The sequence below is a fragment of the Rousettus aegyptiacus genome, unplaced genomic scaffold, assembly GCF_014176215.1.
Source record: "Rousettus aegyptiacus isolate mRouAeg1 unplaced genomic scaffold, mRouAeg1.p scaffold_m13_p_5, whole genome shotgun sequence".
Classification (NCBI taxonomy): Eukaryota; Metazoa; Chordata; class Mammalia; order Chiroptera; family Pteropodidae; genus Rousettus; species Rousettus aegyptiacus.
Window position 1 is genome coordinate 74,341,235 of NW_023416308.1, and position 15,023 is coordinate 74,356,257.

The window sequence follows — 15,023 nt, forward strand, 5'->3', positions numbered from 1 at the left end:
GCCCCATCTGGGCTCCTGCAGGAGTCATGTGACTGTTCTTTGCAGTGTGGTTAAGGGCTTGCCTCTGTGGGAAAAGCCTGGGGTTCTCCAGTTCACACTGTGATTGTGAGGGTAAATTTAATTTTGAGTAAGAAGGTGTTTGCAATCCCTTCTTGTTATAGATCTAAAGCCACATTGTCCAAGTGACTTTATTAGTAATAAAACTGACATTTTGATTTCTATTAGTCTATCCCTTGTATCTTCTCTCTCAAATTGTTCCAAATGTCAGGAGGAAGAGCAAAGCTATCTAGTGGGCATCCTCAAATCTCAACGAGACTTAAATTACATCTCGTGACAATTAAAAATGTGGTACTAGCCTATGAATAGACAAAACAATGAAGAGGAACAGGGAGCCTGGAAACAGATCCATCTATTTACGTGACCCTGGTACGTGAAAGAGGTGGCATTATCGAACAGTAGACAAAGGACAGACTCTTCAATAAATGATACTGGGATTTAGGGATTAACCAAGTAGTGTTGTACGTTGCCTCTTTTTAAAATTATTTTTAGGTTACTTACTATTTCGGTTATAAAAACTTTCATGAAATATCTACTTGTTTCCATCTAGAGCACAAATCCCTTGAAGGTAGGGCTTGAGTCTCATGCCTCTTGCTACCCTTCAGACTTTATGCAGAGATGATGCTAAATAAATGTCTGCTTGCTTCCTTCTCCACCTCTTCCTTCTTCGTCTTCTTTATTTTTTAAAGTAACACTCAATGTGTACCCCTCATTTTTCAGGGCATAGAGGTCCATATCAACACTAAGCTTTTATAATTATTTTATATTCTGAGTAGATTTCTTTAAACATTTGTGTATTTGTTTAACAAGAGTCCTGCCTAAAATCAAATATCTAGAACTTGCATTTTGAAGATCATATGAGACAAGAATAAAAAAATGTCAAAGTAAAGGTCAGTCATATATGTTGTTTTCTTAATATCCTCAAGACCTATCCTCATGGCACAGAAGAAAATGAAACCAATTTTGTACTTTCCTCCCCACAAATAGTTTTTCTGTCTAACATCACATTTCAATCTCACCACAAACTAGTGTGATGAGCAGGGCAGGGATTATGGATGAGGAAATTACGTTTCAGAAAGACTGGACTTCAAGTTCACACAGCAGGTTAGACAAAGGCCTGGATCAAAAAACAGTGTTCTTTCAAAGAAACAATGCTGCTCCCAATTGTCTAACTTTCTGGAAGAGTTTGAGGAGAACAGGTTTTAAATCTTTTTTGAATGTGTGGTAGAATTCAGTGGTGAAGCCATCTGGTCCTGGACTTTTACTTTTTGGTAGTTTTTTGATGACTGTTTCAATTTCCATACTGCAGATCAGTCTATTTAGATTTTCCAGTTCTTCTTGTTTCGGTCTAAGAAGGTTGTATTTTTCTAAGTACTGGTCCATTTCTTCTAGGTTAATAAATTTGGTGTTATATACTTTTTCATAGTATTCTTGTATGATCCTTTGTGTTTCTGTGGTGTCTGTCATAATTTCCCCTCTTTCATCCCTGATTTTGTTTATTTGTGTCCTTTCTCTTTTTTTCTTTAGTGAGTCTAGCCAGGGGTTTGTCAATTTTATTGACCTTTGCAAAGAACCAGCTCTTTGTTGCATTTATTTTTTCTATTGTTGTTGTCGTTGCTTTCAATTTCATTTATTCAATTTCATCTAATTTTGATTATTTCTTTCCTCCTGCTGACTTTAGGCTTCATTTGTTCTTCCTTTTCTAGTATTTTAAGATGAAGCCTAACTTTCTGGAGGCCTGATTTCCATTCACATGATTTTCTAAGTCACTGCCTATCATTCAAGGATTCAAACTTCAAGAATTACTACATGGCTAGAGCCAACAGCTTTCCAGTTATTTAAGTCGAGTGAGTCAATCTAATGTTTTCTTTGTATCACACTTTCCCTCTCCTTTTCTCTTTTTAAAAGGGTCATGTCTATCCTGACAAAGTACTTTTAACAGCAGCTTGCCCTCATGGTACAATAGGCATTGACATTAAATACAAGAAACATTCTAGTATATGCCTCTTGTTCTCAAGACTAGGTCATGACAACCTGACCTATGCCTTGTCTGCTTTCTTCCTTGCTCATGCTCATTCAATAGTTATATCCTTCGCTTGTTCTTTAAAAAAGTCTTAGGGGTTTCACGTCTCTGTTTTATAAATCGCACTGTCTGTCCTTCAGTTTCTGCCTCAGCAACGTACTCAAGGATTGCTTGCCCATCCAATACCCCACCAAACCCTACCCCCTCCTGAGAGTGCTTCACCTTCCTTAGCCAGACTGGTGTTTAGACCTACAAAAGTACGATGGCTGCCTTTCCTTTTCTTCCGATGTCTTAAAAGAAAACCCAGAGGGGAGGTGTGGAGCAATGTGAATGAAAGTCAGGACAGTTTTTCAGGATTATTATTCACATTACAGTTTCTGAGTAGCAGAAATAAAGGTACTCACCACCTGACCAGTAGGCCATGCTCCATAAAATTTTTCAGGTTAGGAAGGGTTTGCCTCAAGTCTGGAGTCCCAAGTCCATGTTGATATCTTAGCTACAAAGGTAGAAAAGTAGAATTAAAATAAATTCTGGCAAGTACTAGGCAATGCTTCAAGAACATGATCCACTAAATGGTTTTTGTTTGTTTTCTTTTGTTTTGTTTTTGAACTCTAATAGAGGAAATGTGAATGTTTGATCCCAATGTCAGCAAACCGCACTTTTGGGATGGTATTCAAAGGAAGCCGCTTCATGTTCTGCTTTCTTGCCCCCTAAGTTGGAGAAGACTAAGAAAGACTAACTGTGGAATTTAGATATTTAAAAGACACCTGTAGGATCTGATAGCATCAATTCCAGGGACATATACCATAAAACCAATACTTGATTTTAGATACTAAAGGCTAGTATTCCATACTCCAAGCACATTCAGCCCTTCTTTCATTGACCCTTCCCTTTGTATAATCAAGGGTAAGCGTCATGTTGTATTTATCCGATTCCTAACAGTGTCTCACATAGTGCTAGTGCTCAGTCAATGATTATGAAACACATAAATAGCAAGCCACTTTTGACAGGGGGTGTGCTCTATATTACTCTTGTATCTCTAACTTCCTTCTTTGTCCAGAACCAGAGAACAGAGCTGTAGAGGGACTATAAGGAAATTACGGTCTGGGGACTAGATCTGCTCTTAGCTTTACTGATTTCTGCTAGAGGCTGACTTTCTAAAATTCAGTATCCTTCTAGGTTCCTTGGGTAACTTGCTAAACAGTCTTCACCTGTTTGTTCCTTGCCTCCTCTCACTCTGTCTCTGAATAGCATTTGCTTCTTCAACTGACCATAACAGAGATCTTAGGTACATGTGCATAGCCATACACATGCTCGCACTCATAATATCAGATACATAGCATGTGTATAACACAGCCCTGTAGAAATGTGTTTTTTAAATGACATAATATATATGAATAAGGTACTTTGTAAACTGTATACTGGTGTACAAATATGAAGGGTCACCAGATTTGCTGTTTTACTTTTCTAACACCTAAATTTAAAAGTGACTAAGTCAAACTTTTAAATATTTTCCTCTCTTAAAAAATAAAACCACTACCAACACAAAAAAATCAAAGTTTTCTTTTGTTTCTATCTAGTACTCAATTGATTTTTCACTTAAGTATGAGTGAGTGACACTTAACAGAGAAGTTCACTCTCACTACAATGAGCTTTTTAAGAAAAATCCCCAAACCTACTCAGATCTCTTGAATACTCACATAAAGAAAGGAGGGAGAAACATAGAATGTTAAAGTCAAAAGGCATCTTGAATATTATTTAAGCCGATCCTTTCCTTTTGCAGATGGGGAAACTGAAGCCCAGAGAGGGGAAGTAAATTCTCCAAGACCATATGTTTTGATGGCAAAGATATTATTAGCCAGATTCTCCTTTTCACAACCATGCTATTCTGCCATCTACCCCAAAGTGAGAGGAAAACTGGTAAAAACACTTGAGAAGACAAAGGGAAAATATTCTCTTTTTTTCCTCCCAAAGCTAGCTTGGCGACCTAAATCACCTCCTGAGATTTGCTGACCTTGAATTATAAGATCTACTCTATATTGAATGACATCATTTCTTATATTAATATAAAAGCATTTTTTCCATACATTGATAAAAGCAAAATGGCTGATATCCCAATACGACATTCCTGAATTCATTGTTTCAATAAAAAAGTGAAATTGTTTACACATGGCATGGAAATTTCACCTGTGATTCATACTGAAAAATATTAAATATCAAAAAAAAACCTTACTGAAATAACACTGAGCTACGTGTCCCTGAGCCAGTACACAGTCAATTGGCTGTCGGAGGCTCCACAGTGGAAGGTGGGTGTTGAATTCTTTTCAGAGACCACAATGAAAATTTGTCTGCAAGTTTGATTTCAACCAAAAAAGGAAAATGTGGGCATTTCAAGCCTGTACCCAGGTCTTAACTCTCCATTTGCTGCACAGTACAATTACTTTTTTTTTTTTAATCATAGAATCTTAGGCTATTATAGCTTAAAGAAATCCTGGAGATCATCTTTTCCAACCTCCTTCACAAATGAAAAAACTAAGACTCAATAAAGCAAGTGTCCTGCCCAGGTCACAGAACTAATAAGGCACAAAGTCAAGGCTGGAACCTCGCAATAACAACTCCATATTCTCTCTACCATGTCACTTTTTAAATTTTCAACATGTAGAACTAAAAAAGAAACTTATACATAATACATATATGTTAATTTGATTTTTAAAATAAAGTACATGTACTGTTTAATAAGTCTGAACTACTGTTAAGTCTTACAACGAAAAAGCAACAGTTCTTTGCTCTTCAGTTACAAATACTTGTAGCTGTCTCTTCTTTACCTTCATAGTTCTAAAATGCTGATATTAATGTGTTATTCTCTGCCTCCTACTTTTAGACATCATCTACCATGTTCCAACTATTAAAAATGAGAAATTAACTCTCCCATATTACTCTTCTCTTACACAAACATTTTATCCCCTCGCTCATACACTACCTACTTTTATTAAGGAATGAGGATTTAACTCTCTGTCCTCCCAAATATACTTCTCCTCCTCATCCTCTTAAGACATTCAAAATCGTGTTTTTTGTTAAATCAGTATTTAGTGTTTACCTTATTATATCTACTAAAATACTGTTTACTGCTGAGCCATGTAACACACTATTCCTTAAAACTGAGTCTAGATACATGCAAATAGAATTTGAAATCTCTAAAATTCTCCTCCCTTATTTTGATTCTACCTCTTCAGCTATTTGTTCATTTGTAAGAGAAGAATGGCTCCCTCTCTCTGAGAAGTTTGTTCTAATGCTACTTGTGGCTATTACTCTTGGCTGTCTACCTAAATATTTCCAATTCGTTGCTTATAAAGGTGAGTATATCCACATTCTTACAGTAACTGTATCATTTTGTCAGCTTGGACCTCTACACATACTCCAAAGAGAGGATCTCAATATTCCTAAGCCAGTCAGGGAGGTTTCTCTCTTCTCCTGCCCCTTGATTGCTTTAGGAATGACACTGATTCTCTCCTGGCTAATAATATGTAAAAGCAAGCTTGCTATGTGGCTTTGGGAAAGTTGTCCCCAGAAATAAAAAGAACTGATGGGAGGAAGTGTTTCTCTTCTTTGTTGTATGTCATTGTGACTAAAAGAAAAGCCTAAACTGTTCTAGCCAATGTGGACTCCTAGAGAAATTCATTGTGTCCAATACAGTGCCATAGAAAGCACTCAGGTCTTCAGTTTTTGTTTGTTTTTCTTGAAGCGCTAATTGACATTTCCCCCCCACTTGTTGAATCCCTATCTTGTTGATAGTACTTACTACTCGTTGAGTACCTGTGTATCTATCACTAGATCCTCCCCAAACTAGGACAAAACCTTAAAATCTTTCTCAATTTAATTAAATATACCAGATAACCTATTAAGTCCATTTCCCCCCTTGAAGATATATTTCCTGAAGTATCCCTCTCTCTGCTCCAATCTGAACTGGCTACTCTCTAGGCCTGTCTCATTGTTATCTTCCTAGAAATTTCCTTCACCATCATCCAGGACATCTTGTTTACTTCTTTTCTGTGTTGAAGTTGTTTTTTCCTAGATCTCATGACTTCTTTCTTGATTTACTGTCTCATCTTGGTGGACCACATAATAGATCTCTGGGAAGAGAATAGAAGGTATCTTTTTTGACATCTTAAATATTTAAAAATATCTTTATTCCATCTTCGCATTTGAATGAGAGCTTGCCTGGGTATAGAAGTCAAGGCTGAGAATATTTTTCCTTCCGAATTTCTTAAAGTGTTGTTTCACTGTCATTTTGTTTTGCATATGGCAATTGAGAAACCTGATAACATTCTGATTCCTGTATGTGAGCTGTTTCTTTTCTGAAAGTTTTTAGGATTTTATTCCTGAACCCCACTTTTCTGAAATTTCACAGTGTTTGGATCCTTTTTCATTGATTCTGTCAGGCACTTAACGAATTTTTTCAATATGAAAACTCTTATCCCCTAATTCTGATGATGTTATTGCATGATGATGATGATGATGATTTTGTCTTATCCTTCGTTTTCTGTTACTTCTGAGTTTCTTTTTTTTTTCATTTTAGACTTTAAAATACACACACACACACACACATTAGAGGCTTTCCTTTAATGTCTAGTAATCTTTAGTTGTCAGTTCATCTTTTCAAATAAGACTTTAAAAAGTCGATCAGATAGTCTTTGCACTGGGGAATTTTTTAGATGAATGGATGGAAACTTAGCTCTTTCTGTAGAGGACATGTCAGTCCCAATAGCTATCATTGCAGAAACTATTTTTTTTTCCCAGAGGAAGTCCTCCAGTTTTCTGCTTAGGAGTATAATCTGGATCCTATTTGGGGAGATAAGTAGAAAAAAGCAGTTGGGGAATTCAGTTTTGGTGTGTTGGACTTTTACTGAATCTCCTTGTTTTCAGTAAGGTATCTTCCTTCTTGCCCCACTACACTGGGCAGTTGAGAGTTCAGAGCTCATTAGGTTCAATTTTTTTTCAGAAAGTGAACCTCCACTATCCCACTGGGCTATGTGCAGAGGTAGCTGCTTGGCTATACAGAGTGGAAAAAATGATTAAGAGTCTTATTTTTCTTTTTACAGACTTTCAACTAATCCTCCTATTTTTTAGACCTATTCCTTACCCCTCCTACACTCTACGAGTTACTTGGAGGTCCAAATTCTAAGTACATCTAGAATTCTATGTCCTACATTACATTGTTTCTTGAAGACTTTAGGTTTCACTTTATTCTGCCACCTCAGTTTATCACTCATTTATTTGCTTGTGATTTTCTAAAATTCTGTCAGCTCTATCACCTGCTCTTGTTTCTTCTATTCTTTTCATGCTTGTGAGTTTACAAATTTTGTTTTATCTTTATCAGTAACATTTCATTAGGGAGTGGACATAAATGAGTATATCCAATTTGTTGATTATGAAGTTCCCTATATATAACAGCTATTCAATATTGGCAAACAAGCTTCCTTACAGCCTTTTACATAGTACCTACAGCTCTGGTAGAGAGCCATCTTTCCTGTCTCCAAGTCTCTCTCTAGGCATCCTACATCTGGTTATAGTCTACCCTTTCTCAAAGAACCAACACAAGTTACATTTCTTGTAGAAAGCTCTCTCTGATATTCCAGGATAAGGGGACATTTTACTCCTCTCTCCTAATCCTACACTACCTTTCCATTTGCTGTCTTTGAAAAGCCTTAACTAAATGAATAGGTAGTTCATAAATATTTAATAATTTTAATTAATGCAGTATGGGGTGGGGGACTGGGAGGCATCACAGCATATTAGAATGAGCGCAGATACAGAAGATCTTGTTTTAAATATTAGTGCTGTCCTCACTAGCTTCTTGACTTTGGGAAAGTCACTTCACTCCTCTGGGTTTCAGTTTCCTTGCTTGTAAATGGAGATGTTATCTGCCATTTAAAAAAGATACAAGTATACAGAGTACCCAAAACAATATCTGGGACATAGTAAATGTTCGATAAACTATACCTATTATCATTATAATATATATATACTCTCTCTACATTGTCATTATTATAGCATCTATCACTAGGCTAGGCATAAAACTAGTGCTCAATAATGGCTTATCACTTAACTTAGAATGAGAACCAGAGAAGGAAAAAAAAAGAGTTCAAATTGAAGGGAAAAAATCTTAAGTCCACCGTTTGCATTTTTAAATGCTTTTTTTTAAAACTAATTTACTAAGCTTCTAACCAAAAGCACTCCAGAGAGGCAGCAATAAACCTATATACATGTAATATCTTTAATATAATTACATAATGAGATGGAAAACTGATAACATGATGTGAGTGCTCAGGGGACCTGGGGGATAGACCTTGCTCTGCTGTATGGCCATGAGCAAGCCCCTTCCCTGCTTAGGCTACAAATACAATTTTAAAACTTTTTTTTTCTTTTTTTTTTTTTTTTGGTAGCCCTGAAATCCTTTGTTCAGATGAAATATTATGTTAAAGTCCAAAATATAAAACAAATAGGGGACTGCTCTAATTGTAGGAAGTGGTGGTGGAGTCAGAGCCCATGCAGGCATTCCCATCTTGTAGTTTAAACTCCCCTGGACTAGATCATCAATTAGGGCCTTTCAAATTCCTATGACTCCATTTTAAATGCTCTAAAAATTACGAGTTTGAACCATGCATCTTGGGATTTTGATAAAAAAAAAAATATGGTTAAGGTAGTGCACATTCACAATGTGAGCAAGGAAGAAACATTATTAGCCCATTCAATTCCATTTCTGGTTTTGCCCACTTCTGATGTCAGAGTCAAATATGGCTACAAGTCAAATCTTTACATGTTCCCTTGAGGGGTAGCTTTGATGGAAGAGTCTACAGAAGATATTTCTCTGGACACCTCAGGGGAATTGTCTAAAAATAGAAAAGGCAGGATGGGTTTGTTTTATACTATACTATGTAAAGTAGGGCTGACCCACTATTAAAATGTAAATAATACTTCCAGAGAGGAACAAATCTAAAACTTATTAAGCAATTCTTTAACACATTAACTCCCTGCTAAGGTGTTAGTAAAAAAAGGAAGGAAAGAAGGAACGAGGTCAAGGAGGAAAGTCAAGGATAAAGAAAGGGGAGAAAGAATTATATTTACTAAGTTCCTACATAAGTTCCTAGGCATTCATCCAAAAAAATTTAGTGTCCACTAGGCTAGGCACTATGAATCAGTTCTCTCTGTCTTTGGAATGACAGACTTGGACTCATAGTCTGTTCTCACCATTTATTGTGTGTAAACTTGAGCAAGTTACATAACCAATCTGTGTCTTGTCTATATAACAGGACCAACAATATTTGTCTTGTAAGATTGTTTTAAGAGTTCAATTAGAATTTTTATTGAGAATGGAAACTCATGAAGCCTGACTTTTAGAGGGTATTCATGAAAACTGTTGAAGGCCTAGAGCGCTAAGCTCAAGAGTTGAGACGTTATCTTCCTTGTCAGCTTTAAGAATCGACAACAGGGTTTTCAGCAGGAGAATGAATGAGAAAAACATCTCCAGAGGCAACTGTGAAAGATAAATTAAAAGGCTGAAGTATGCCTTTCTTTAAGAAACCTTACTGCACATTCCATCAAATCCTGCCCTCACCAACTCTATCAATACCACACTTCCCTAAACGCAGCTTTGTGCTCTCACTTCTGATTGGGGAAGGCAAATGCCAAGAAACCCAGGCAAAAAAAATCTTGCTTTGGGTCTAACTGCCTCAAATTAGACTCTGAAATAAACACCTTTTGTAACAACTTCCTATTGCACTACCACCCAAAGAGTCTAAGCAGTTTTTAAGTGGAATTTTGGTTTCAATTAGCTTGAATTTCAGCTTTACTCTGATTGGCTTAGAACTCCAGGGGAGCAATTAAATTTTTGTACAACTCTATGGTAGGCTACTAAGTGAAAATGACACATAGATGATAAATTAGATAGGAAATGGGGAGAAGTAATATTCAGTGGCTTCCCTAGAAAAATGAACAAATGCTATTATCTACAGGCAAAAGAAAATTCCTATATTAAAGTAATCAGAAAGATCTGGCTTTACAGATACTGGTACAAGCAAAAAAAAAAAAAAATGAGAGCAAAGAATACAGCTAAACTGCAAAAAAAAAACCCAACTATAATCATGTTAATTACATTAACTATCTCTTTGTTTTTGTATTTATGTATGAAAATGCTGTTTTTTCCAAAGCCCATGTTTGTTTTACCCCAAATCACCATACTTATATGTGAGTTTCACCATATAAGATTAACTATGATGTTAGAGCTCCTGTAGTTAAAATCAGTGAGTTCAGCTAGATAAATGGTGCTCCATTGACTAGGTAAGACTGCCTGCAACTGTGGAGATTATATTTTAAAATAAAGTATGATTGTACTTTTGAGAAATAAATGCCGAGTTCTTATACTTAGTGAGCATCTTCCTATTGAACTAAGAGGCCTAATTTAATATCAAAGTGCTCAATTTTATTTTTATTTTATAAACACAATTTTTCCAGGCCAAGAAAGACTCTGGGGGTTCAAGAATCATTTTGTCATTTAGATTTTGGCAAAAGAAATTCCGTTCAGACAACACACTTATATGTACACACACACACACACACACACACACACACACACAGACATACATACACATCCATCCAAACTATATTCATCTACACAAGGCCACTTATTGCGTGGCTTATTAGTTCCATATGGGGCCTGAGCTAAGCTGCACGATATGTTTGATACAAACCGTCTGTTACCGTGAGGGAATGTGGATTAATACAATGCTTCAATAAAGGTTACTAAAAGATCAACACTTTCGTGATGGGATTACAATGAAGTTGACTACAAAGAAAACTAGTCTAGAGGAACTCAAAAAATAAGAAATTAAGAACGCACATATGCATAAAAGACTTAAATTTACAGTTTGGCTTACCTATTCAAAAATCTCTGTAGGAGTAGTTATCAATATTTAAATTCATTTTCAACACTAAAGTTTAGCTGACATAAAAAGAACTAGATTAAGAGCTCAAAAAAAGGGCACCGCCATGTCCAAAACAAAATCTGTCTTCCTAGAAGAAAATACAACTCTTTCAAAGATGTGGAAAAGCTACTTAAAGAATATTTAATATGAACAATAATATTGTTTCTTACAGTGAGTCAATGCAATATATACCTCTAAGGAAAAGTATAAAAACCTGATTATGGGCCTTTGGTTGCAAGAACAACCTAAGTACTTTTCCATCCCCATATGTAAACCATGCCAGTTCTTTTCCAAAATAGATATGATATAATGTAAACACTGGACACAGCTGAGGCCTGCCATTTTAAAGTATGAAAAGCTGAGAAGTCAAGTCTAAAAGCTCTTAAGTCTAAGAAATGGAGGTTTCTTCCATTCCTCCTCCCAATCATACCCTCAACTAATTCTTAGAATCATGGGATTCATGTTTGAGCCGAATGGCATCTTTGAAAGGACCACCAGCCCATCTGCTTCATTTACCTTGTAAGGTGAGAGGTTAAGTGGCCTAAGACTGAGCCCAGGGATCAGAATCTAAGTTTGCAGAGTTCTAACCATAGACTCTTTATATCACACTTTGTATTTATGAGGCACAGGTTATATTTGAATCAAACTTATCATTGTAAAAGCTGTTGCATTAAAAACACTTTCATTAAGATGGTCCTTTGCTTCAGAATCTTATGTTTGCCAGAAAACAACCTGAAGCACTATCAAACTGATGCAACTCTGGGGTCATCCTAATCCATAAAGTCTGGTCTCTATCAATGCCAATTTTTGTGAGTTGCTAGAGAGGGTTGGCAAAGCATATTGCAAATGGACAAGCAAAGCAGAACTGGAAATTTGTCATACCTTTGACAACAACTGCAATCAGTTTTCAATAATGATCATCAAAGAAAGATTATGTTCTCTAGAGGCTAAAGGCTATGTGAGTGGACAAACTTGTCAGAGCAGATATTCATGCTGTCAGGTCCAGCAGGCTCAACTTTGGCTCCCAGCCCTCATGTCAATAGTCCTGTGCACCCCGATTTAACCTACACTACCTTGTACTGACCTTTGACCCAGTCTGGATTCCTGATTCCCTTGATAGCTAAACTTCCCTCTCTAAACTGATCAAACTCAGTACTTCTGCTTCCAATTCACTGACTTTGATGCAATCTTGACGTAAAGAACTATATCAGATCATGAAGATCACAGTCCAATAGGTCAGAGACAGTTTTTTAGAATGTTTTATAAATGAAATCATAGAATATTTAGCCCTCTGTATCTTCCTTCTTTCATTTATATTTTTGAGACTCATCCATGTTGTTGCATGTATGAGTAGTTCACTCTTTTTCACTGTTGAGTAGTATTTCAGTATAAGGATATATTACAATTGCTTATCTATATGCCGGTTAATAGACATTTGGGTTGTTTCAAGTTTGCCTCTTATGAATTAAGGTGCAATAAACATTTGATTTATACCTGTGTATAGCACAAGTTTTTGTTTGGAGTTGTATTTTTATTCCTCTTGGACCAATTCCTAAGAGTGCGATTTCTAGATTGGATAGTAGACATGTTAAACTTGATTTTTTAAATGCCAAACCGTTTCCAAAGTGGATATACAATTTTACATTCCCACCAGGAATTTGTGTTTTAGTTGCTCTGCATCATCATCAGGACCCAATATTCTCGGTCTTAAAAATTTTAATCATTCTAATAAGTATGTAGCATTATCTCATTACGGCTTTAATTTGCATTTCCCTAATGACTAATAAAATGCGTACCTTTTCGTGTGCTTTTTTTTTTTTTGCCACCTGTATCTCTTTTACAGGCCCCCTTATAGTTTCTGTGAGCTGCCTCTGATGAATACCTAATACATCTGATTAATCTTAATACACTCTAATTAGAAACTGTCTAATTAATAACATTTCTCCTTAATCCAGCTAAAGTAAACTCTGTTTATTGAACAACACAATTCTATTTGTAATGAGGAGCCACAGAGGGTTCTTACGTGTATAAAAGACAAAAATGAAAAGCTTATTATATATGCAGGGATTATTTCATAGAAATTCAAGTAAATCTAAGTATCAGAGTTTTATTGGAATGGAAATACATTTAAGTCTGTTCTGATATATTTGATTACACAAGGAATACAGAAGCTCATTCTGTCATTGTCCCAGAAATGTACAATGACCACAAATACTTGACATTATCATTGGAAAAAAATAATTAATTAAATTTGACAAATAATTACTGAATAGTTTGTGTGTGTGGTGGTAATGGTGATGTGGTGATGATAATGGTGGAAATGTAGATATGTAGATGGCATTGTTTATAATAGAGAAAATTTGGAAATAATTTGAATATATGCTAGACTAGACCTTTGGCAAGGTTCTATGGTTGTGTTAATGATAACAAAAATAATGTTACAGCTGCTACTATGTTTACTGAGTAGTTTAATTATGTGCCACACATTATGCTAAACACTTAATGTTATATTATTTCATTTAGTCCTCACTATAACTCTTTATGATTGAAAAAACTGAGACTTAGAGATAGAGCTAATAAATAGTAGAACTTCATGTGCCAGGAATGGAACCTGACTGTTTGTCATTTCACTCAATCTTCATAATAATCCTATAAGGTAGTTTGTATAATTCTCACTCCGCACATGATGAAGTTTAAAAGTTTAAAGGAGTTGCTTAAAGTTTCACAGGCAGCAAATACAAAAGCTGAGATATGAATTTAGCTCTGATACTTTACATCTCACTACATAGTCTAAATATTGCTTACAAGTTGGTTAAAAAGATTGTTTTTCCTTATTTAATTATAATATTTAGAAAGAAACCATGAACTCTTGAGAGAAACACATTTCCTTCTCTTGGTATAAGATATTTACAATAGTTACATCTCTACTTAGCTGTTGTTCAGCTAAGGTATACATATTTAGTCTTTTTAAATCTTTGCTTGCAAATTAATCCCTACAGCCTCTTCATCATTCTTTATGTCTCTGAACTCCCTCCAGTTTCCCTTAAAGAATCTGGTAATGAGGTGCCCTAAATGGAACACAGTTTTCCAGAATGCTCTTTTCTCTCTTTAATGATTCTTTTCCTTAAAATATTAATTTTACTATAATATCAACTTCATGCCTTTTAAGTTCTTTGATGAAATTCCTCTGACCTCAGTTGAATTACTTTAGGGTCCAAGCCCATGTCTCCACTGTTTAGTCTCTCTGGTTGATCATAAATAAATGTAGCTTCAAAAAAAAAAATAATAATAAAATAAAATAAAAAGTAAAAGAAAAAGAAAAAGAAAAGAAAGAAAGAAAAGGAAAGAAACAAGAAAAACAAAAACAAGTCTCTCCCCACACAGCAATGAACTGTTGAGTGCACATTGTTCCTCTAACTGAACAGATATTCTTATAGTTTGGTCTGAAAAAAATTTCACTTGTCTTTTGATCTCACAGTTCATTTATGTTTTTGAGATTCAAGAAGTAATTCATTAGATATGTACTAAATACCTATGACAGGCAAGGTGTGCAAGGTGAGATGGGGTATGACAAAATGACCCAGCCATGGATGCCACCCTGAAAGAGGTTACCTCTTAAATGAATGATAACTAAATGAACCTAGAGGGAAAGGGCCTTCTGTAAGGTTTCTTACAACCTTCTGTTAGAGTTTGAAGGGTGGGGAAGTAGACAGAAGTTTAAGATAGCCTGCATGACCTTCATCCCCTGGTGTTATGCCTCTGATTATTTAACAGTTTATGGCCAAGTAAGATTATCTGGGTGGGCCTAATCTAATCACATGAGCCTTTAAAAGCAGAGAGTTTTCTCTGGCTGGCAGAAGAGAAAATTGAGAGAGATTTGAATTGTGAGAAAGGCTTGATGGGATGTCATTGGTCTGAAGATGGAGGTGCCATGTGAGAAGGAATGTGGGAGACCTCTAAGA

At 35.7% G+C, this 15,023-nt stretch overlaps 1 protein-coding gene across 4 annotated transcripts in view; it reads right to left on the bottom strand.

Moving 5' to 3' along the window:
* UVRAG (UV radiation resistance associated) overlaps positions 1-15,023 on the bottom strand; it is a 249,482-nt gene that overhangs the window by 21,691 nt on the left and 212,768 nt on the right. For all 4 annotated transcript variants that reach the window (XM_016161480.2, XM_036221513.1, XM_016161481.2 and 1 more), the window contains one exon: positions 2,485-2,576. In XM_016161480.2, the coding sequence (XP_016016966.2) occupies positions 2,485-2,576 (92 nt within the window). The remainder of the gene's footprint in view (positions 1-2,484; positions 2,577-15,023) is intronic.